Source organism: Gekko japonicus, unplaced genomic scaffold, assembly GCF_001447785.1.
Source record: "Gekko japonicus isolate JY-2015 unplaced genomic scaffold, Gekko_japonicus_V1.1 scaffold1161, whole genome shotgun sequence".
NCBI classification, from domain to species: Eukaryota; Metazoa; Chordata; class Lepidosauria; order Squamata; family Gekkonidae; genus Gekko; species Gekko japonicus.
The window spans coordinates 124,749-140,742 of record NW_015171538.1 but is presented as its reverse complement, the minus strand read 5'-3'; the positions used below and the strand labels follow the sequence as shown (position 1 = coordinate 140,742).

General features: G+C 42.1%; 1 protein-coding gene across 1 annotated transcript in view; it reads right to left on the bottom strand.

The window, feature by feature from the left end:
- The window catches only part of MED12L (mediator complex subunit 12 like), a 240,815-nt gene that overhangs the window by 208,742 nt on the left and 16,079 nt on the right, over positions 1 to 15,994 (bottom strand). The window contains 6 exon segments of the mRNA XM_015419617.1: positions 714 to 983; positions 1,574 to 1,684; positions 2,860 to 3,029; positions 4,830 to 4,989; positions 7,889 to 8,080; positions 9,186 to 9,290. Of these exon segments, the coding sequence (XP_015275103.1) occupies positions 714 to 983; positions 1,574 to 1,684; positions 2,860 to 3,029; positions 4,830 to 4,989; positions 7,889 to 8,080; positions 9,186 to 9,290 (1,008 nt within the window).

The window sequence follows — 15,994 nt, the reverse complement described above, 5'->3', positions numbered from 1 at the left end:
GTTTGTCCAATGTAGAGGATGGAAGGGCACTGCTGACACATGGCACAAAACTGAACATGCTCGGACATACAGCCTCCTCACAGCTTCATCAATCTACTGCTGAACAGCTGCCTCCTCACCCTTCCACCAATAAACAGTATAACGGTGACCAGTTAGCTCCCACTCAACACTACAGAAGGAAGGACTCCATGTGGACTCCCCCTGAAGTCTGCAACACCACACTATCAATCTAATGATGAATTACTCTATACAATAAATAAACTTCCTGGACACCACAGTACAGATACACAACGGACACATAAATAGCACATTATACCGGAACCAAACAGATCAGCAAACATATCTACATGCCTCCAGCTACCACCCCAACCATATTAAACAATCAATTGTGCATAGCCAAACCCTACACAATAGTCGAATCTGCTCCAACCCCTCAGACAGAGATACTCACTTGAAGGATAAGCAACAAACATTTTTGCAACTACAATATCCTCTTGGGATGGAGAGAAAGATTATTAGAAAAGCCAGAATGATACCCAGGGCAGCTTGCTACAAGACAAGCCTATAACAAAATTTTGTTCGTCTTTAAGGTGCTCTTTTTTACTGCTACAGACAGACTAACACAGCTACCCCCTTGATCTAGTATTAAATGCATGCCACTCAATTCCCAATTCATTCCCAGGCAACCAGGAAACATCAAAACATCAACCTACCTGCAGCATACAACTGAGTCCATAAACAAGCGGACGATGTTGTGGGCAGGTAAGGAAATCTGAACAGGCCATCTGTGCAGGGCTCATCACAGGACCGGTTGTAGTAGGGCTTGGAGCTGCTAGTGGAGGATTATTTGGTCCAATAATCATATGAGGCGAATGGGCAGCTATGAGGTTAGGACTATCACTTATCAACAGAGAGACGCGTCTGGCACAGAAATATGCAAGGCGGCGTGACAAGTAGGCTGACTGAACAAACTCCTCTGAATACTGAAAAAGATATTTTAGATATCATTTTGATAGAATATTAACATACAAAACTCTCCTATATTGAGCTAGACTATCGGTGTATCTCTTCCTTCTGGATATGGACCTCTCCTTCTCGATATGGACCTCTAGAGAGTAGAATAAAATATATTTTTTCCAGGTTTGATATCTGCCCTTACTTCACCTAGAGACTCAATGAACTGAACCCTGAAGCTTCTGCATATGAAACAGTATCCCACCACTGCACCATGGCCCTGCTCCATTATTGACAATTACTGAGATAAAGAACCAGCCTTTAAATTGTAACAATCACTGCAGAGAACAAGTGGTTGCCTCTTTTAAGTATTTAAATAATCGATTAACACCTTTAAAAAACTTAACCAATCTAAATTTTTCCATATTAACTTGGTTGGGTGTTAGTAATGTTCTAAATCTGAACATGCAGCACCCCAGAACAATTTGCCACTACCACAATTTCTAGGGTCTTTTTAAACTTTATGAAGTTAAGTTTATGAAGTTAAGTAAACTACCACATTCTAATAAGCCATGTTTTGAGACCAATTTCTAAATAGCAATCATATTATGCACTATACCTGCAACATTAGGGGCAGCAGGAGTTTTAGAAGTTCGTCATCAGATGGTCTGATTTTTTCCAAGACATCCAGTATCCAAGTTAGATATTCATGTCTTTCAAGCATTCCTTCCTTAAGGAATATGGGAGGTAATATAGTTAAAAGTAAAAACTGGTAAAGAGAAAATATGCAAAAAAGGATTGTGCCAGATAAAAGGGTGCTGGTAGGTTGTCCCCCCCACACACACTACATTGTGGCCCTAGATAGGTTACTGGCTACTATGATGTAGCACCTTGTGAACCGCTCTGAGACCCGCTAGGGGTTACGAGCAATATATAAGTCACATGTAAAAAAAAAAAAATTCTTATTGAGACTACTAACTGAAAAAAGAGAGAGATAATGGAATTGATATGTCAGCCAATGAAAAGACATTCAACTAATCAAGGTAGGGTTGTACATTGGTCAAAAAAGGTATGATCAATTGACCACTCAAATAATAAACAAATAATGAGTCTGTGTTTTTAAAGCATCAGCTTTTTTAGGGGGGGGGGATCTTTAATGATCCACAAGTTTAATACCCAACTACAGAATTTTTTTTTTCAGGTTTCAAGCCTACCAGAATTGTCATGGCACCTGTATATACGGCACATTGTTCTCTGTCCCAGCAAAGCATATTTAGGGAAGCAGAGACCATGTAGATGGGTGGTATTATATTCACATTAGATGGAATACCATAGTATGGAAGATTAATGATGTCATTGCTATTCCCTGAACTTCCAGTTTCATGCTGTAGTCACAAACTAGGAAAACTGAACATAGTGGACGCGAACGTATCTAGGGATATTCTTTATAACATACAAACGATTTAAAGGTTTATAGGGACAGAATCATCCCTCACTGGTGGGAAGAAGGATTTTTCCTCAGCTGTTTTTATGAAAACATATCAAGTTTATTCACATCAGGTTGGCAACAACAAATCTTACAATAACAAAAACTCCCTGAGGTGCCTGTCACTCTGTTAACAACTACTAGCTATGGCCAGGAACCTCCCACAACCAAAAAATTTCTTTATCAGCTGTGACCACCATTTTAAAAATTATGATGTTTTAAATTTTAATTTTATTGTATTAATTAATATTCTGTATAAATGAAGTGTTGTTACCTGCCCTGACCCTGCTTCTGGGAAGGGTGGGCTATAATTGTGAAGAAATAAAGTAAACAAAGAAACCTGATGCAGGTTCTGTTACTTTGTGTAGCTACATGTTAACTGAGCACCTACAAAATCCCATTTCTTTAGAAAAGGTTACCTGGAACATATAAAATGCCAACTTCTCATTATATTCCCACTGCTTCAGGGCTTGTTCTACTTCAGGAGGCACTGCAACAGAGCTGCTACCTTGGTTTGAGGTCACATGATAAAATTCTGCAATCTTTGCAAGCTGTTCTCGAAGGTACCTGGTTGCAATCTGAGTCCATTCTACAGAGATATAAATTAGTTGCCAGGATTTTTTCCCCTCCGTCAATAATTAGCATATAACTAGTTCTCTATAACAATACATTCCTAAGTCATTAAACAGTAGGTGCTAACACAATGCCTTCTTGAAGACACTGCAATGCCTGCTGGCCTTCAAAACCAGATACAAACCTTGGTCCAAGGATCATGCTTATGCTAAAAGGAATTAATAATTACAAAGCAGGCTTGAGAATAAAAATACAGGAATTCTGGTAAAGGGAACTTTGTAGAAAGGGCTCTTTGTATACAAACAGAGAACACTGAATAAGTAGTCATGGCTGCCAACAAACACAGAATAAGCACACTGACAATACTTCTTTTCTTATTATTGTACCTGTCCCTCTTGGTTGTTTCCAGGCAGCCCACTAACTGAGTGAAGAGGCATGACCTGAGCCTACAACACCTAACAGCTTTTGTGATTGTTGTGTATTTAGTTCTTCAGCTGTTGGGTGAGCAACTCTCTTTCTCTGTCTTGGCTCCTGCATCACTGCAAGCTACTTTGCTGGTCAAAGTGTCTGTCAAGAAGTAAGGGAAAGGGAAAGGTTTCCCTTGCTCGAAAGCCAGTCGAATCCGACTCTAGGGATGCAGTGCTCATCTCCGTTTCCAAGCCAAAGAGCCAGCGCTGTCCAAAGGCATTTCCGTGGTCATGTGGCCAGCCTGACTAAATGCCGAGGCCCACGGAACACTGTTACCTTCCCACCGAAGCGGTACCTATTTATCTACTTGCAATTTCTTGCTTTCGAACTGCTAGGTTAGCAGGAGCTGGGGCCAGAGACAGGAGCTCGCTCCATCTTGCTGCACTCAGGCCCTGAACTGCTGAACTACCAATCTTCCAGTCTGCAGTTCAGCGTCTTAACCACTTGAGCCATCATCAATATACAGTCATATCAGAACAACAGGTGGAGCTTTCCCTTTCTGTCATTGCAGCTGCCAAAGGCAAAGAAGGCATTCAGTTTGGGCTGTTTCACAGCTTATTCCCACCCTTCCCCTGGCTGGACTCAACAGTGCTCTTTCCTGGTGAACTACTGGGGAGATGACGAAGATGCCTTCTGTGAATACACAAATGCATCTTCTGTTACTGCTTTCCCCATTTCAGATTAATTTGCCTTGCAAAAAATTCCATCTCTTCCTAGGGACATCATTCCGACAATGGGATCAGAACCCTTGTCTGAAAGTGGCCATAGGGTTCCCCCTACCTCATCATCCAAGTGATCTGTAGACATGGTTTGGGCAGATACGCTTGGACTACCCATGCTTCCTTCCTTTGCATGTCTACCTACAAGAGGAAATTCAAACCCTCCCACCAGCAGAGGTCAGCAGAGCACAGTATTCTCACAGCCCCTACTCGGCATGTCATGGCCCTACATGCCCTTGTGAGAGTGAAAGGCACTCAGGAATGTTAAACACTTAGGTGACTGCCACTGAGTTCCTAGTAAAATAATTAACATTCTGGAAAATCTGAACCTTCTTATAATACAAACAGAAGAAACATAATGTATCCAAATTCTGAGCAGCAGAAGGTGCAAGTCATTTTTTAGACTGCTTCATGGGATGGAATGCAAAGTGATATACTCCTGCAGGTAACTGGCTTTCTCCCTTTGGGCTATTAACATGATTTTTTTTTAACAGCTGGGTTGCTTTGAATTGCAAAAATATATTACAAATTTTTCCATAGATGACACACTGGTATCTCTAATGCTCTTATGAAGACATAGAAGTCCACTAATACAAAAAGGCATTACAATTCCTGATCACTTTATTTACCAAGGTTTGGATCAGCAGCCTGACGTTTCTTGATTTTAGCTTCAGAAATCGCAGAGTAGTAGGCACAGGTCATCTTGATCATCCATGCTGCTCTCAGCAGTGGCACAGAATACTTTGCTAAATATGCAAAGACATCTTCTTTTTTACTGAGAATGGGAACCTGGGTAGGAGAAGGGAAAGGAATTAACACAACTTAAAACCGTAAAGATGTAGATTAAAGAACCTTCATACTAAAACACAGACCGACAGAAAACTATTTCACAAAACACTGAAAGGAGTAAAGACAAAGAGCAATGGCTTGGTAGTACGGTTGGAAATTCCAAGAACAACTCTGGTTTACTGCTGTCCTTCCCCATCTCTCTTCCCTTCATTGCTGCCTTGGCAATGAATACAAATGGCAACGCTTCTGTTGTTTCCTAATATGGGCTCAGCTTTATGTCATACTAAATTTTGCCCTGCCTGTTTGAATTTTGATCTGCAATCCAGAGGTAAAGTCAACAGTAGCCCATAGCTACATTTTGTTCGTTTACTTATTTGCTTTCTCCAATACAATTAAACCAATACTAGAAAGATGCTCATAATATACTGCTTCCAAAGGAAAGAAACACCAAAAAAAATGAGGCAGTTTGTGTCCTCTGGGGCAAGATGTGGTGATCATGTGACACAGGCAGACCTTACGACTGCCTGTTGTAATTAACAGCATGCATAAACAGTATGCCTTTGAGGTTCCTTTACTCACAGCTTAAATAAAGAGGGAATCAGATACACCAATGCCAGTACTATTCATTTGCTCACCCCCACCCCAAACTTACTGACATACAGATATCTGCAAAAAATATTGTTTCCTTTATGATACAAACAGAAATAAGCAATTTCCAAAGCACAAGCCTTAAGAGGCAAGAACATTTTGAAAAGCAGATAACTCAACAGAAGAGATACAGAAACACAATGCCTGGTCCCATGCATATTTCCTATTCATGCTGGAAGCCACTGCTGAAAAGGCCCTGGCAATAGCCAGCCTGGCCTCCTTGGGGCCAGGGAGGGTCAGTCGATTTTGAGACCCATAGTGCTCTCTGGGGTATATATGGGGAAAGGCGGTCCCGTAGGTATGAAGGACCCTGACCATATAGGGCTTTAAAGGAAAGAACTAGCACCTTGAAGCGGATTCGGTATGTTATTGGCAGCCAGTGCAGTGTCCCCAGCACAGGCTGGATGTGCTCTCACCTGGGGAGACCCATCAACAGCTTGGCCGCAGCGTTCTGCACTAGCTGAAGCTTCCAAATTCACGACAAGGGCAGCCCCATGTAGAGAGGGTTACAGTAGTCTAGTCTCACGGTGACCATAACATGGATCACTGTTGCTAGGTCAACGCGGTCGAGGAAGGGAACCAACTGCCTGATCAGCCAAAGATGGTAAAAGGCCGACCTAGTACAAGGGGGTAGGAGACAGCACTGCCCCTTGAGGCACACCGCACTCCAGCGGGTGTCTCCTGGAATGCTGTTCCCCTAGCGCCACCCTTTGTCCCTGACCCTGGAGAAAGGAAGCAAGCCACTGCAGGGCAAGCCCCTGGATCCCCATGTCGGCAAGGCGGTGGGTCAGTAACTGATGGTCTACTGTGTCGAATGCGACCAGCAGATCTAACAGCAACAGTACCACCGACCCGCCCAATTATAAACTGGATATGTATCACTCAGAACCTATCTACATCAAGCACCGTATCAATATACAATCTACTTCTCTGATCCAACTTGCTGATGATGATGATTTTGGCTTGTACAAAGATTCTTCGTTTATTGCAGTGTTGGGGTCCATTCATGCTACATATGCATAGAGCTGCTCCTAAGTAGAGTTGCCAGGTCCCTCTTGGCAACCAGTGTGGTGTGGGGGGACTTCCTGACAACTAAGAGAGGTCTAAGCTGGTCTTGCTAGGGACATGGTGACATTACTACTGGCATGCACTGGAAGAGGAGTTATTGTATTGCATCACCAGCAATGCAGGACACTGATATTTGGATAAAAACTCTATGGTAGAAACCATTTTTACCATAGAGATTCTGCCCAATTACAACTGTCCCACATAGCCAGCAATGCAATGATGTTACTTCCGATGCACACCAGAAGTGATGCCATTGTATTGCCAGTGACACTGGCCTAGGCCTCTCTTTGCAGCCAGCAAGTCTCCGTGCCCACCAGTTGATCAGAGGGGCAAGGGGATGGGGCCCAGAGGTGCTAGTACTGCTGCTAACTACACAGTCAACACATATAGTACCTCCATTTCTTCTAATTGGGTTTTTTGTGCATGCATATTCTACAGATCACCACCAAAGGATGGGCCTTCCTAGGGGGGGCACACATCCAGCCTGTGCCGAAAGCGCTGCACTGGCTGCCGATAGCATACCGGATTCGCTTCAAAGTGCTGGTTCTTACCTTTAAAGCCCTAGATGGCCAGGGTCCGACATACCTACGGGACCGCCTCTCCCCATATGTTCCCCAACAAGCACTATAATCCGGGACTAAACATCTCCTGGTGGTTCCAGGTCCCAAAGAGGCCAGACTAGCGGCGGCTAGGGCTTTTTTGGTGGCGGCTCCTACCTGATGGAATGAGCTCCCAGAGGAGAACCGGGCCCTGCAGGACCTTGCACAGTTCTGCAGGGCCTGCAAGACGGAGCTCTTCCGCCAGGCGTTTGAGTAGGAGCCGCCACAACTGTTACCATCTGTCTACGACGATTACTATCTGTCCTAGCACTTTATTACCTTTATTACCCACTCGCTGTGAGCGCTAAAATAGTGGTACTGCGTGGAGCTGAGGCCACTAAGGATACCATCCTGATGACGTCATCTGTTCCCTTGTTAGTTATTGTAGAGAGCACTTATGTTGTATTGAATGTTTTTAAAATGCAGTTTTAATGTTTTATGTATTGGGCATTGGCCCCATCTGTACGCCGCCCTGAGCCTGTTCGCGGGGAGGGCGGGTTATAAATGTAAATAAATAAATAACTCCACTTTTAAATGAATTGAAATCCAATCTGTGAAATCTTCAAAATACTAATTTTTGTTACCTTCTTTGCAAGAATAGTCAGTGGTTTATTTCCTGCTAAATCTGCAAACCAATTGTGAATTGCACTCTGGGAACGAGCAGTCACTAGCCAGTAGTTGTCTTTGGCATTTACTTGCGGTTTCTTCTTTCCTGTGTCTTGGAAGGTATTAAGTTTTAACTTCTCTGCTAATATGCTGCTAAAATAAGCACCAATCTGGTTGGAGAAGAGAAGAAAAAACACAGTAAGTATTTGCTACCCACTGGCACAAACAGTATCCCCATCTGAAGAGGTCTAAGCATCACTGTGGTTTAGGCTATCCATTTAATAAGATTATACTCTAATTCCCTGAAATGGCAGTCAGAGACCTTGCATGCAAAGAGTTTTAAGCAGTACCCCATTACCTTTTAGAGGAAGGAGTTCCAGACCTATAAAATGAAAGCAATCAACTAAAAATGTATAAAATGCCATTCAAACTAAGTAAAGGAGAAAAATGTACACAGTAACCATACTAGACATGCAGCAGTCAAGATTTTCTGCGGAATCATCCTAATCAGTTTAGGCTCCTGTCCAGCAAAAGTCTTTAACCTCAAACATGTGACAACAGGCTTCACTCAAGATTTAAATCCTTTGCTGAATTAGGCTCATGATGAGTGCACAGATGCTGTGCCCTTAAATGAAGTCCCATCAACACACATATAGGCTTTACACTGACAGATATGATCACATCAGCTTAAATAACAAAGTATGAATTTTTTAAAAAATAATATCTTTTAGTTTACTATGGATTAAAGACTGGTAAATTGTAAACCAGCACAGAAATTCTACCCAATAATCAAGAGACACATCTACCTATTTAAGTCCAAGAAATCCTCAGGTATGCATGTTCCCCCCTCCTGTTCCACATGCATCAGGCCTTCTTGGTCTCATGTTATTCAGTGGGAGTGTCTTCCAGGAAATTGTTCATAGGATAGCAGCTTTATGCTTTGGCACCAAACCACATCTATTTGTTTCACCTGAATCACAAACTATGGTTTGTTCTCTTGCCTCCAAGCCAGGCATAAACCATGGTTTGGAATCCTTGTTTGTGATTCCACTGGGGGCAGGGAACTGTGGTTTGCCATGTAAACATTTAATTCCCTATCTGTGCATCAAGATGAAGGGGGGGCAGCACATAGGAGGATTTCCCAGGCTTATTTCAATAATTACACATCATGGCTTACCATTACATGTGAATCATGCCCTACTAAAGGATGTGTCTTGAAAGCAGTATCCATTTAAAGAAAATATTTTTGGCCACAGACTTCAACCCAGAGCTTACCTTTGAAGGGTTAATGACAATATTTCTAGCAGACCCATGCTCATCTCCAGAGAAGGCTGGCTGGTTAGTGAAACCCTGCTTTACATTCACAGCAGTAAGTTCATCCTGCAAGGAGAATACTTTTCTTAAACCACTTCCATTGTAGTCTTAAATTTTAATTACGGAGCTCAAAATCTGTTTAAGGAATTAGGATGCCTGATGAATTGTGCATACTAACATAATATCACACTACAATAATCATGCTTTCCTCGTATATCTTAGGATTTTGTGCTTGTTTATTATGGATAGAATGTAATGCTATAAAGTTGCTTTCCCCAGTCTAAGATTATCTTTATAACATACCATGTACAGCCAAAGCACAAATTACCATCTGCATCTTGCTCTTTCGCACTTAAAGTGTGGCCGGCTCATAATACGATTGTGCCCAACATGTTGCAATAGCCCCATAGCAACTGAGTCCTTTCTTGCTTACACATATATAAAGGAGGGTGTCCTCATATGCTCCACCACACCTGCTATTAGGAATACAAGGTGAAAGCACCTGCTAAGGCCAGGGCAGCAGGGGTGACTGCCAGGAAAAGGATGAGCTCCTCTTAATACCCCCATCCCTTCACAACAGGGAAATTAGAAAGGGACTCTAAATAATCTTCTGGTCACCTCAGTCTCTGATCTACCCCAAGTAAACAATTGAGAGGTTGAAAGAAATGAGCTGAATTGATATCCCAAGGTAATACCCTGGCTATATCAACCCCTCTTTTTAAAATAAAGGAAATCCAAAAGATAAAGACTCAAGGTAGAAACCTGAAACTACAGCGCCTTGGGCTTGGCTGTGTTTATTAACAGAGTTTAAAGATAAGAGATGCTTTACTGCAAACTGAAATTTACAGATGAAGACAAGGGGAAGTTTCTTGTTTCAGATTCCTTAAGTTTCAAACAAGCAGTAATACACAATTCTGCCAGCTCCACAGCATTTTTAAAGCAATAGTTCTGTGCTCAATGCACACACACAACTGTTGGTCACCAAGTAGACACAAAATGGACACGTTAAATTTAATCAGTGATCAAAGAAACATACATTCAGATAGGAAGCCCCTGAGACACTAGAGGTATTAAACGGTAGTGAAATTGAATAGAAACAGTAGGACAGAGATGCATGCTGCATAATAATTCAGCGGACAGGGCATATAATTGTATTCTTAAACCTTCTTGTGTTGAGGCAGTGGTTTTTTCTTGGTTGAAGGTTCTTTTGATGGGTCACCATCCCATGTTGTAAGTTATCACTATTGATTAATGAGTGATTACCAAATCTGTGAGCACTGGGTTAGAAATATATTATAGCCCGCCCCCAGTGATATTGAGATTTACCCCCTTTGAATTAGGGTTATTCTCTGTGTGAAGTGGTCAAGAGGCCAAGGGCATAAATTCTTAAGTCAAATCCCATACTTCTTGCCTGAAGATCCATCATCACTCCTGGAAACTCAGTTGCTTAAGCTGAACTAATGTACAGGCCTGCAGCTATTTTAGTCAGGGGATGTGGGAGAGCTTGCCTTCTGAATATGCTTAGAGGGTTCCGACAGACTTCATTACTAGTGACTTAGTTTGGTATTGAAATCAGATAGCTCCAAGACAGCATTCTAGCACAGATCAGGCTCATACATACATGACATGTTGTAAAAAATAAACTGGGGTGCAGGGAGAAATTCTTGCCAAAAGACCATGACCCCTTTACATCCAGAGATCCTCTGTTAGTACAGTCAAGAAGCTTGAGGAACTCTATCTTTGATATCAAATCATAGATTCCCTATCATAGTATGTATGTCCTCATGTTCTTGCAAGAGGAAGTAACCTTGCTGCCGTGAGAATTCCAGAACACATCTACGAAGGTTCTTCTGTGTGACCTTAGAAGGCTCCATACAACCCAACAATATGCAATGACCTATGCTTGCAGGACAAATAACCTACTCTCCCAGACCTCTCAGGAATCTCCCTCCCAGAGCAGACTTTCCTAGAAATGTAATCAAATGCCTGTTTGGTTTAAGTCCACCCAGTAGTTTCTGCATGTTGCATGGAAAAACTTCAAAAGGAATATACAATGTGAACGTGCTGATTTACAAGTTATCAAGAAACGAAATGTCTTGTGTCATCCTGGCTTAAACTGAAACTTGGATTCTCTCAATAATAATTTCTAATAAACCAATAGAATCAGCTTTCTAATAACGGTTGGTAAATTCTTATGCTTCCAACTGCCTTGTCCTTCATGAGCATGTTATTTACCTTACTTTATTGTACTTTTATCTTCTTCATATGTGAGAGAGGCCAGATCCTTTGGCCTCTCCCATCATCCATTACACTATCGAAATGGTTCAAATCCCCGCATTATAATAGGCCTTTCTTTGCTCAACTGCTTCCTCCAGTAATTTTCTGTAAAAATGAGAATGATTTTCTTTCTTCATGAAAGCTCATGCCCTGCCACAAATTTTGTTAATCATTACGGTGCTGCTGTACTCATGCTCCCTTTCACTAATAAGGAATGCAAGCTGTGATGTTAGGTTTCTCCACTCCCCAAATCTGTTAGAAATGGAAAAGAAGATCTCCCCAAGTGCCATGGGTCTCCCCCCTCTTCTGTCATGCTCTCTCTGTGTCTTTCCCTCCCCCTCCCTCCCTCTCTCTAAAAAAGTGTGCTTGCCCACAAAAGTTTATACCCGAAATAAAATGTTTTTCGGCATTGCATCAGCTAGTCAGGTGGTGGCTGGAGATCTCTTGAAACTAAAACCGTTTTCTGGACATTTTAGCTCACCTAGACCCCCTGGGGTCATTTGGGTCAGTTCAGATATGCCATTGCTAATTTATCAAAAGTGATCTATTAGCTTTCCATGTGCAGGGAAGCTGTAGTCCAGGAACACTCTCCAACCAGCAATCTCCCATATGCAATCTGAAACCAACTTCCACTACAGTCCCCTTCTGAATGTTTGAGCGGTCTTAATATCTGCAGGACTGTTATGCCACATTTCCTCCAAACCAGCCACAACTTCTAACAATGGACAGTTCCCAGCTTAGGACAAAATGGTTTTGTTTAACTGATAATTGTTTCAGACATGCAAAAAAGAGGGAGCACAAGATATGAACCTGAGCTGCACTGCCTATTCATTTCTGTATGCCCTCCACCTGGAAGAACAACTTGGCCATCTCCAAGTTTTGGTTGTGACAGATAAGCACAAAGAACAGGCACTGAAATTTAATAAGCCCAAAAAACTTAGCTCTGCTACCCTTTCCTTTGTCCAATAAAAGCTCTATGACTCAATGCCTTGAGCTGTATAACAATTTGAAATTTAATTTATATCTCTATTTCCCAAAAGACAAAAGGAATATTAAAAAATTCAGATGGGTAGCCAAAATTTTTACAGGTACACGCTTATGCTATATTGCATAAAGTGTTAGTGTGAAGGTAACGAAGCACAGAATATATAAACAACCAGAACAACCTAACCCTAAACCACTGTTGCAGCTGCTATTTTGCAAGCAGAGGTTTATACTCACTAACACCAAATAAGGCAATACCACAAAGTCCCAATATCATTTGGGTTTATACAGCTCTAAAATTTCTTACTGATGCACTAGACTTAGGAGAATGCGCCAATCAAATACGATGAATAATCCCACCTCAATCTCGACCTTTTCCCAAAAAAAGCATTTTGTGCACAGCATAGTATGGGAATTCATTCATAGATAGATAGATAGATAGATAGATAGATAGATAGATAGATAGATAGATAGATAGATAGATAGATAGATAGATAGATAGATAGACACACACACACTCTCTCCACCTTTCTTCCTTCACAACAAACCTGTGAGGTATGTTAGGTCGAGACTGTGTGAGTGCTCCAAAACCACCCAGGGTGCTTTCATGGCAAAATGGGGGTTTGAACCTGAGTCTCCAAGATTCTAGTCTGACACTCTAACCACTACACCACACAGGTTACAAGAACTTCATTGTGCATAAATAAAAATCTGTCTGGTACATGAAGCCCAGCAAGCATTCTTCAAAAGCGAAAGTATTTTTCCTTGTCCGAGGTAAGTAAATTTTCATGAGCAGAGTCAAGAATGATTTTGTTTCCCCCTTTTTCCCAATTAAGCTTTTGTTCCCCACCTACAAAATGGCTCAGATTCTGGAAACCAGCACCTTACCGTGGAGGGAGAAAAACAGGAAACAGCTGTCAAGCAAGGAGTTCACACAGCATCAGGCTCAGTTAAGTGAATATAAAGGTTGAGCATGCTGTCATTTGGCATGACTTGATTTCCAAGTCATCCCCCACTGAATAATGACTAAACAGGGCTGTCACATACAGAATAATGTACTCCAGGTGACATACTGCTCTGGATTTTGCAGACTCCTGCAAGGACATCATATTGGCTTTCAAAATGTCAACTGAGGCCAAGAGAAGTCTAATCAAGTTTTAGAATGTTCTCTGGCTGTACAAAGACAGTTCTGCAGGCAGCTGCATTTTGTTGTGAAAGCAGTCGCTACACCTTTACAGTACTCACCATATCCCCTTTTGTTTTGTAAAATTCTGTTTTAAATTAGCTTGCAACCTGCTCAAAGAAGTAACTGTAAAAATGACAGTGCTATGTCTTTATGTCCTTAATCTTTATGTCCTTAATTATTCACTATTTGGAAATTGCTATGGTTGTTGGCATAGCAATCTTGCACATTTCACATGAAGTGTTCATAACTGTACAGCTTCTTTTATAATGACACTCTGATCCTAATAAAAAAGATAGGTAACAGAAGGAGTAATTCCCAGCTTTGGGAACCTATTATTATTATTATTATTTCAACATGAAAAAATTGAACACCTTGTTTTAAAATAAGGAGATGATTATAGCAAGGAAATATGGAAAGAGCAATATAGCTGTCCTTCAACCATTATTCCTCTCTAGAGTAGAGCAAGGATACACTTAGTATGCATAAAAACCTATGCTTTTGTAGAGAAGGTCTTTTACTGATATATCGCTGGAGGAACGAGGATTAAGTTACCCCTGTCCCCAACCAGTCTTTTGCGAAAATATGGAACCTTCATCTTAAAAGAAAAATAAAGGTAAACAAAAAATACAGGCAATTGAGCATCGAGTAACATCTGGATTTTAAATAAAGATTTAAGAATCACTCAAAGCTTTGGGAAGAACTACACATTAACAGCTGAGTCCTACACAGTATGTATAGCTCCACAATTCTTTCACACCCATATAAAAAAATCTCTCTTAGCAGACAATATCTAATGAGGCTGCAGTATTAATTGGAAGACCAGCACAGGGGGAAGAAGAGCTATTTAACTCTTTTTCCTAGCACTGTTTTCCTGTAAAAAATCACTGTACTCATGCTGCTTTTACTCATAGTGGAAGGGAAAAAATGAGTTATCTGTATATTTTCTCCAGCATTTCAGTCCCAGCCACTCATTTGCCTCATTAATCACAGCTGCAACAGCCTTTTATTTAAAAAGAAAATTATTGGGACATAAGAATCATGGACTGTATGTACTGTGTAGTTCCACCTTAAGTAATTTACTTTCACATTCAAATTGGTGCCATTGGTTCCCAAAGTAACAGGTGCATTCCCACTCCTCAGCTAGAAGTTGCAACTCTTTCTTCCCCAACTTCTGCATTGTCCCCCCCCAATACACAAATACACCTAGTGATCTTCCCACAAGGCTTTTATAACCCTGTGGTGCCTCCCAAACCACCACTAGAAATTATTAGAGCACATGAACAAAATAACAGCCCAAACGGCAAAAACAAATTTCAATTAATTGCCTTAATTATGTTACTGTGACACAAGGGATTTGCCTCGATACACAGACTGTGAACTTATTTATTTTCATTTTCACCGGTATGTTCAACATCTCCTGCATATTTGCAACTCTTTGAAAAGGGTTTTTGATGATGCACCTGTGCATTGATTTATTTAAAAGATCTTGGCCAATGCAAAAATTCTAAAGAGTTTTCACAAATACTCCAATCTACAAATCTACAAAACTGATATTCCAGGCCTCGGTTCCTGCTGGAGCACACCGGAGCACCGCTCTGCCGGTCAGGAGCCCAGGGGGCCCGCCCCCTGCTCCCACGAACCATCAGTTGGGCAACCGTGGGGGGGGGCAAAACGAGCCTTGGACTCATAGAGGCAAATTCCACCTCTCACACGAGAGGTCATTCTGACTCCACCAGCTCTCCTTTGGAGCTCCTTAAAAAGTTATGGCCACCACCGATGTTCTTGGTGGCAGCTGCGACGCCCGCGGGGGGGGGGGCGAAACGTTCTCATGCCTCCCTGAGCCCCGAGGTGGTGGCCTTGGACTCATAGGGGCAAATTCCACCTCTCACACGAGAGGTCATTCTGGCTCCCCCAGCTCTCCTTCGGGGCTCTATAAAAAGTTATGGCCGCGCCACTGTTCTCAGCAGCAGCTGCGACACCCGTGTATCCCCAAGATACCAACCAAGTTTGAAGAACATTGGACCAGGGGGTCCAATTCTACGGGCCCCCAAACACGTTGCCCCTATCCCCTCCATTGTTCTCTATGGTGGGGGAAAAGTAACTTTTTCCCACCATAGAGAACAATGGAGGGGATGGGGCAACCTGTTTGGGGGCCCGTGGAATTGGACCCCCTGGTTCAATGTTCCTGAAACATGGCGGGTATCTTGGGGAGAGGCTCCAGCAGCTACCCTGCGATTTTGGAGCCTCTCCCTCAAACCCCCTCCCCTCCAGCCCCCAGGACATACCCTATGTTTTCGCCATTGACTTCAATGGCCCATAGGAT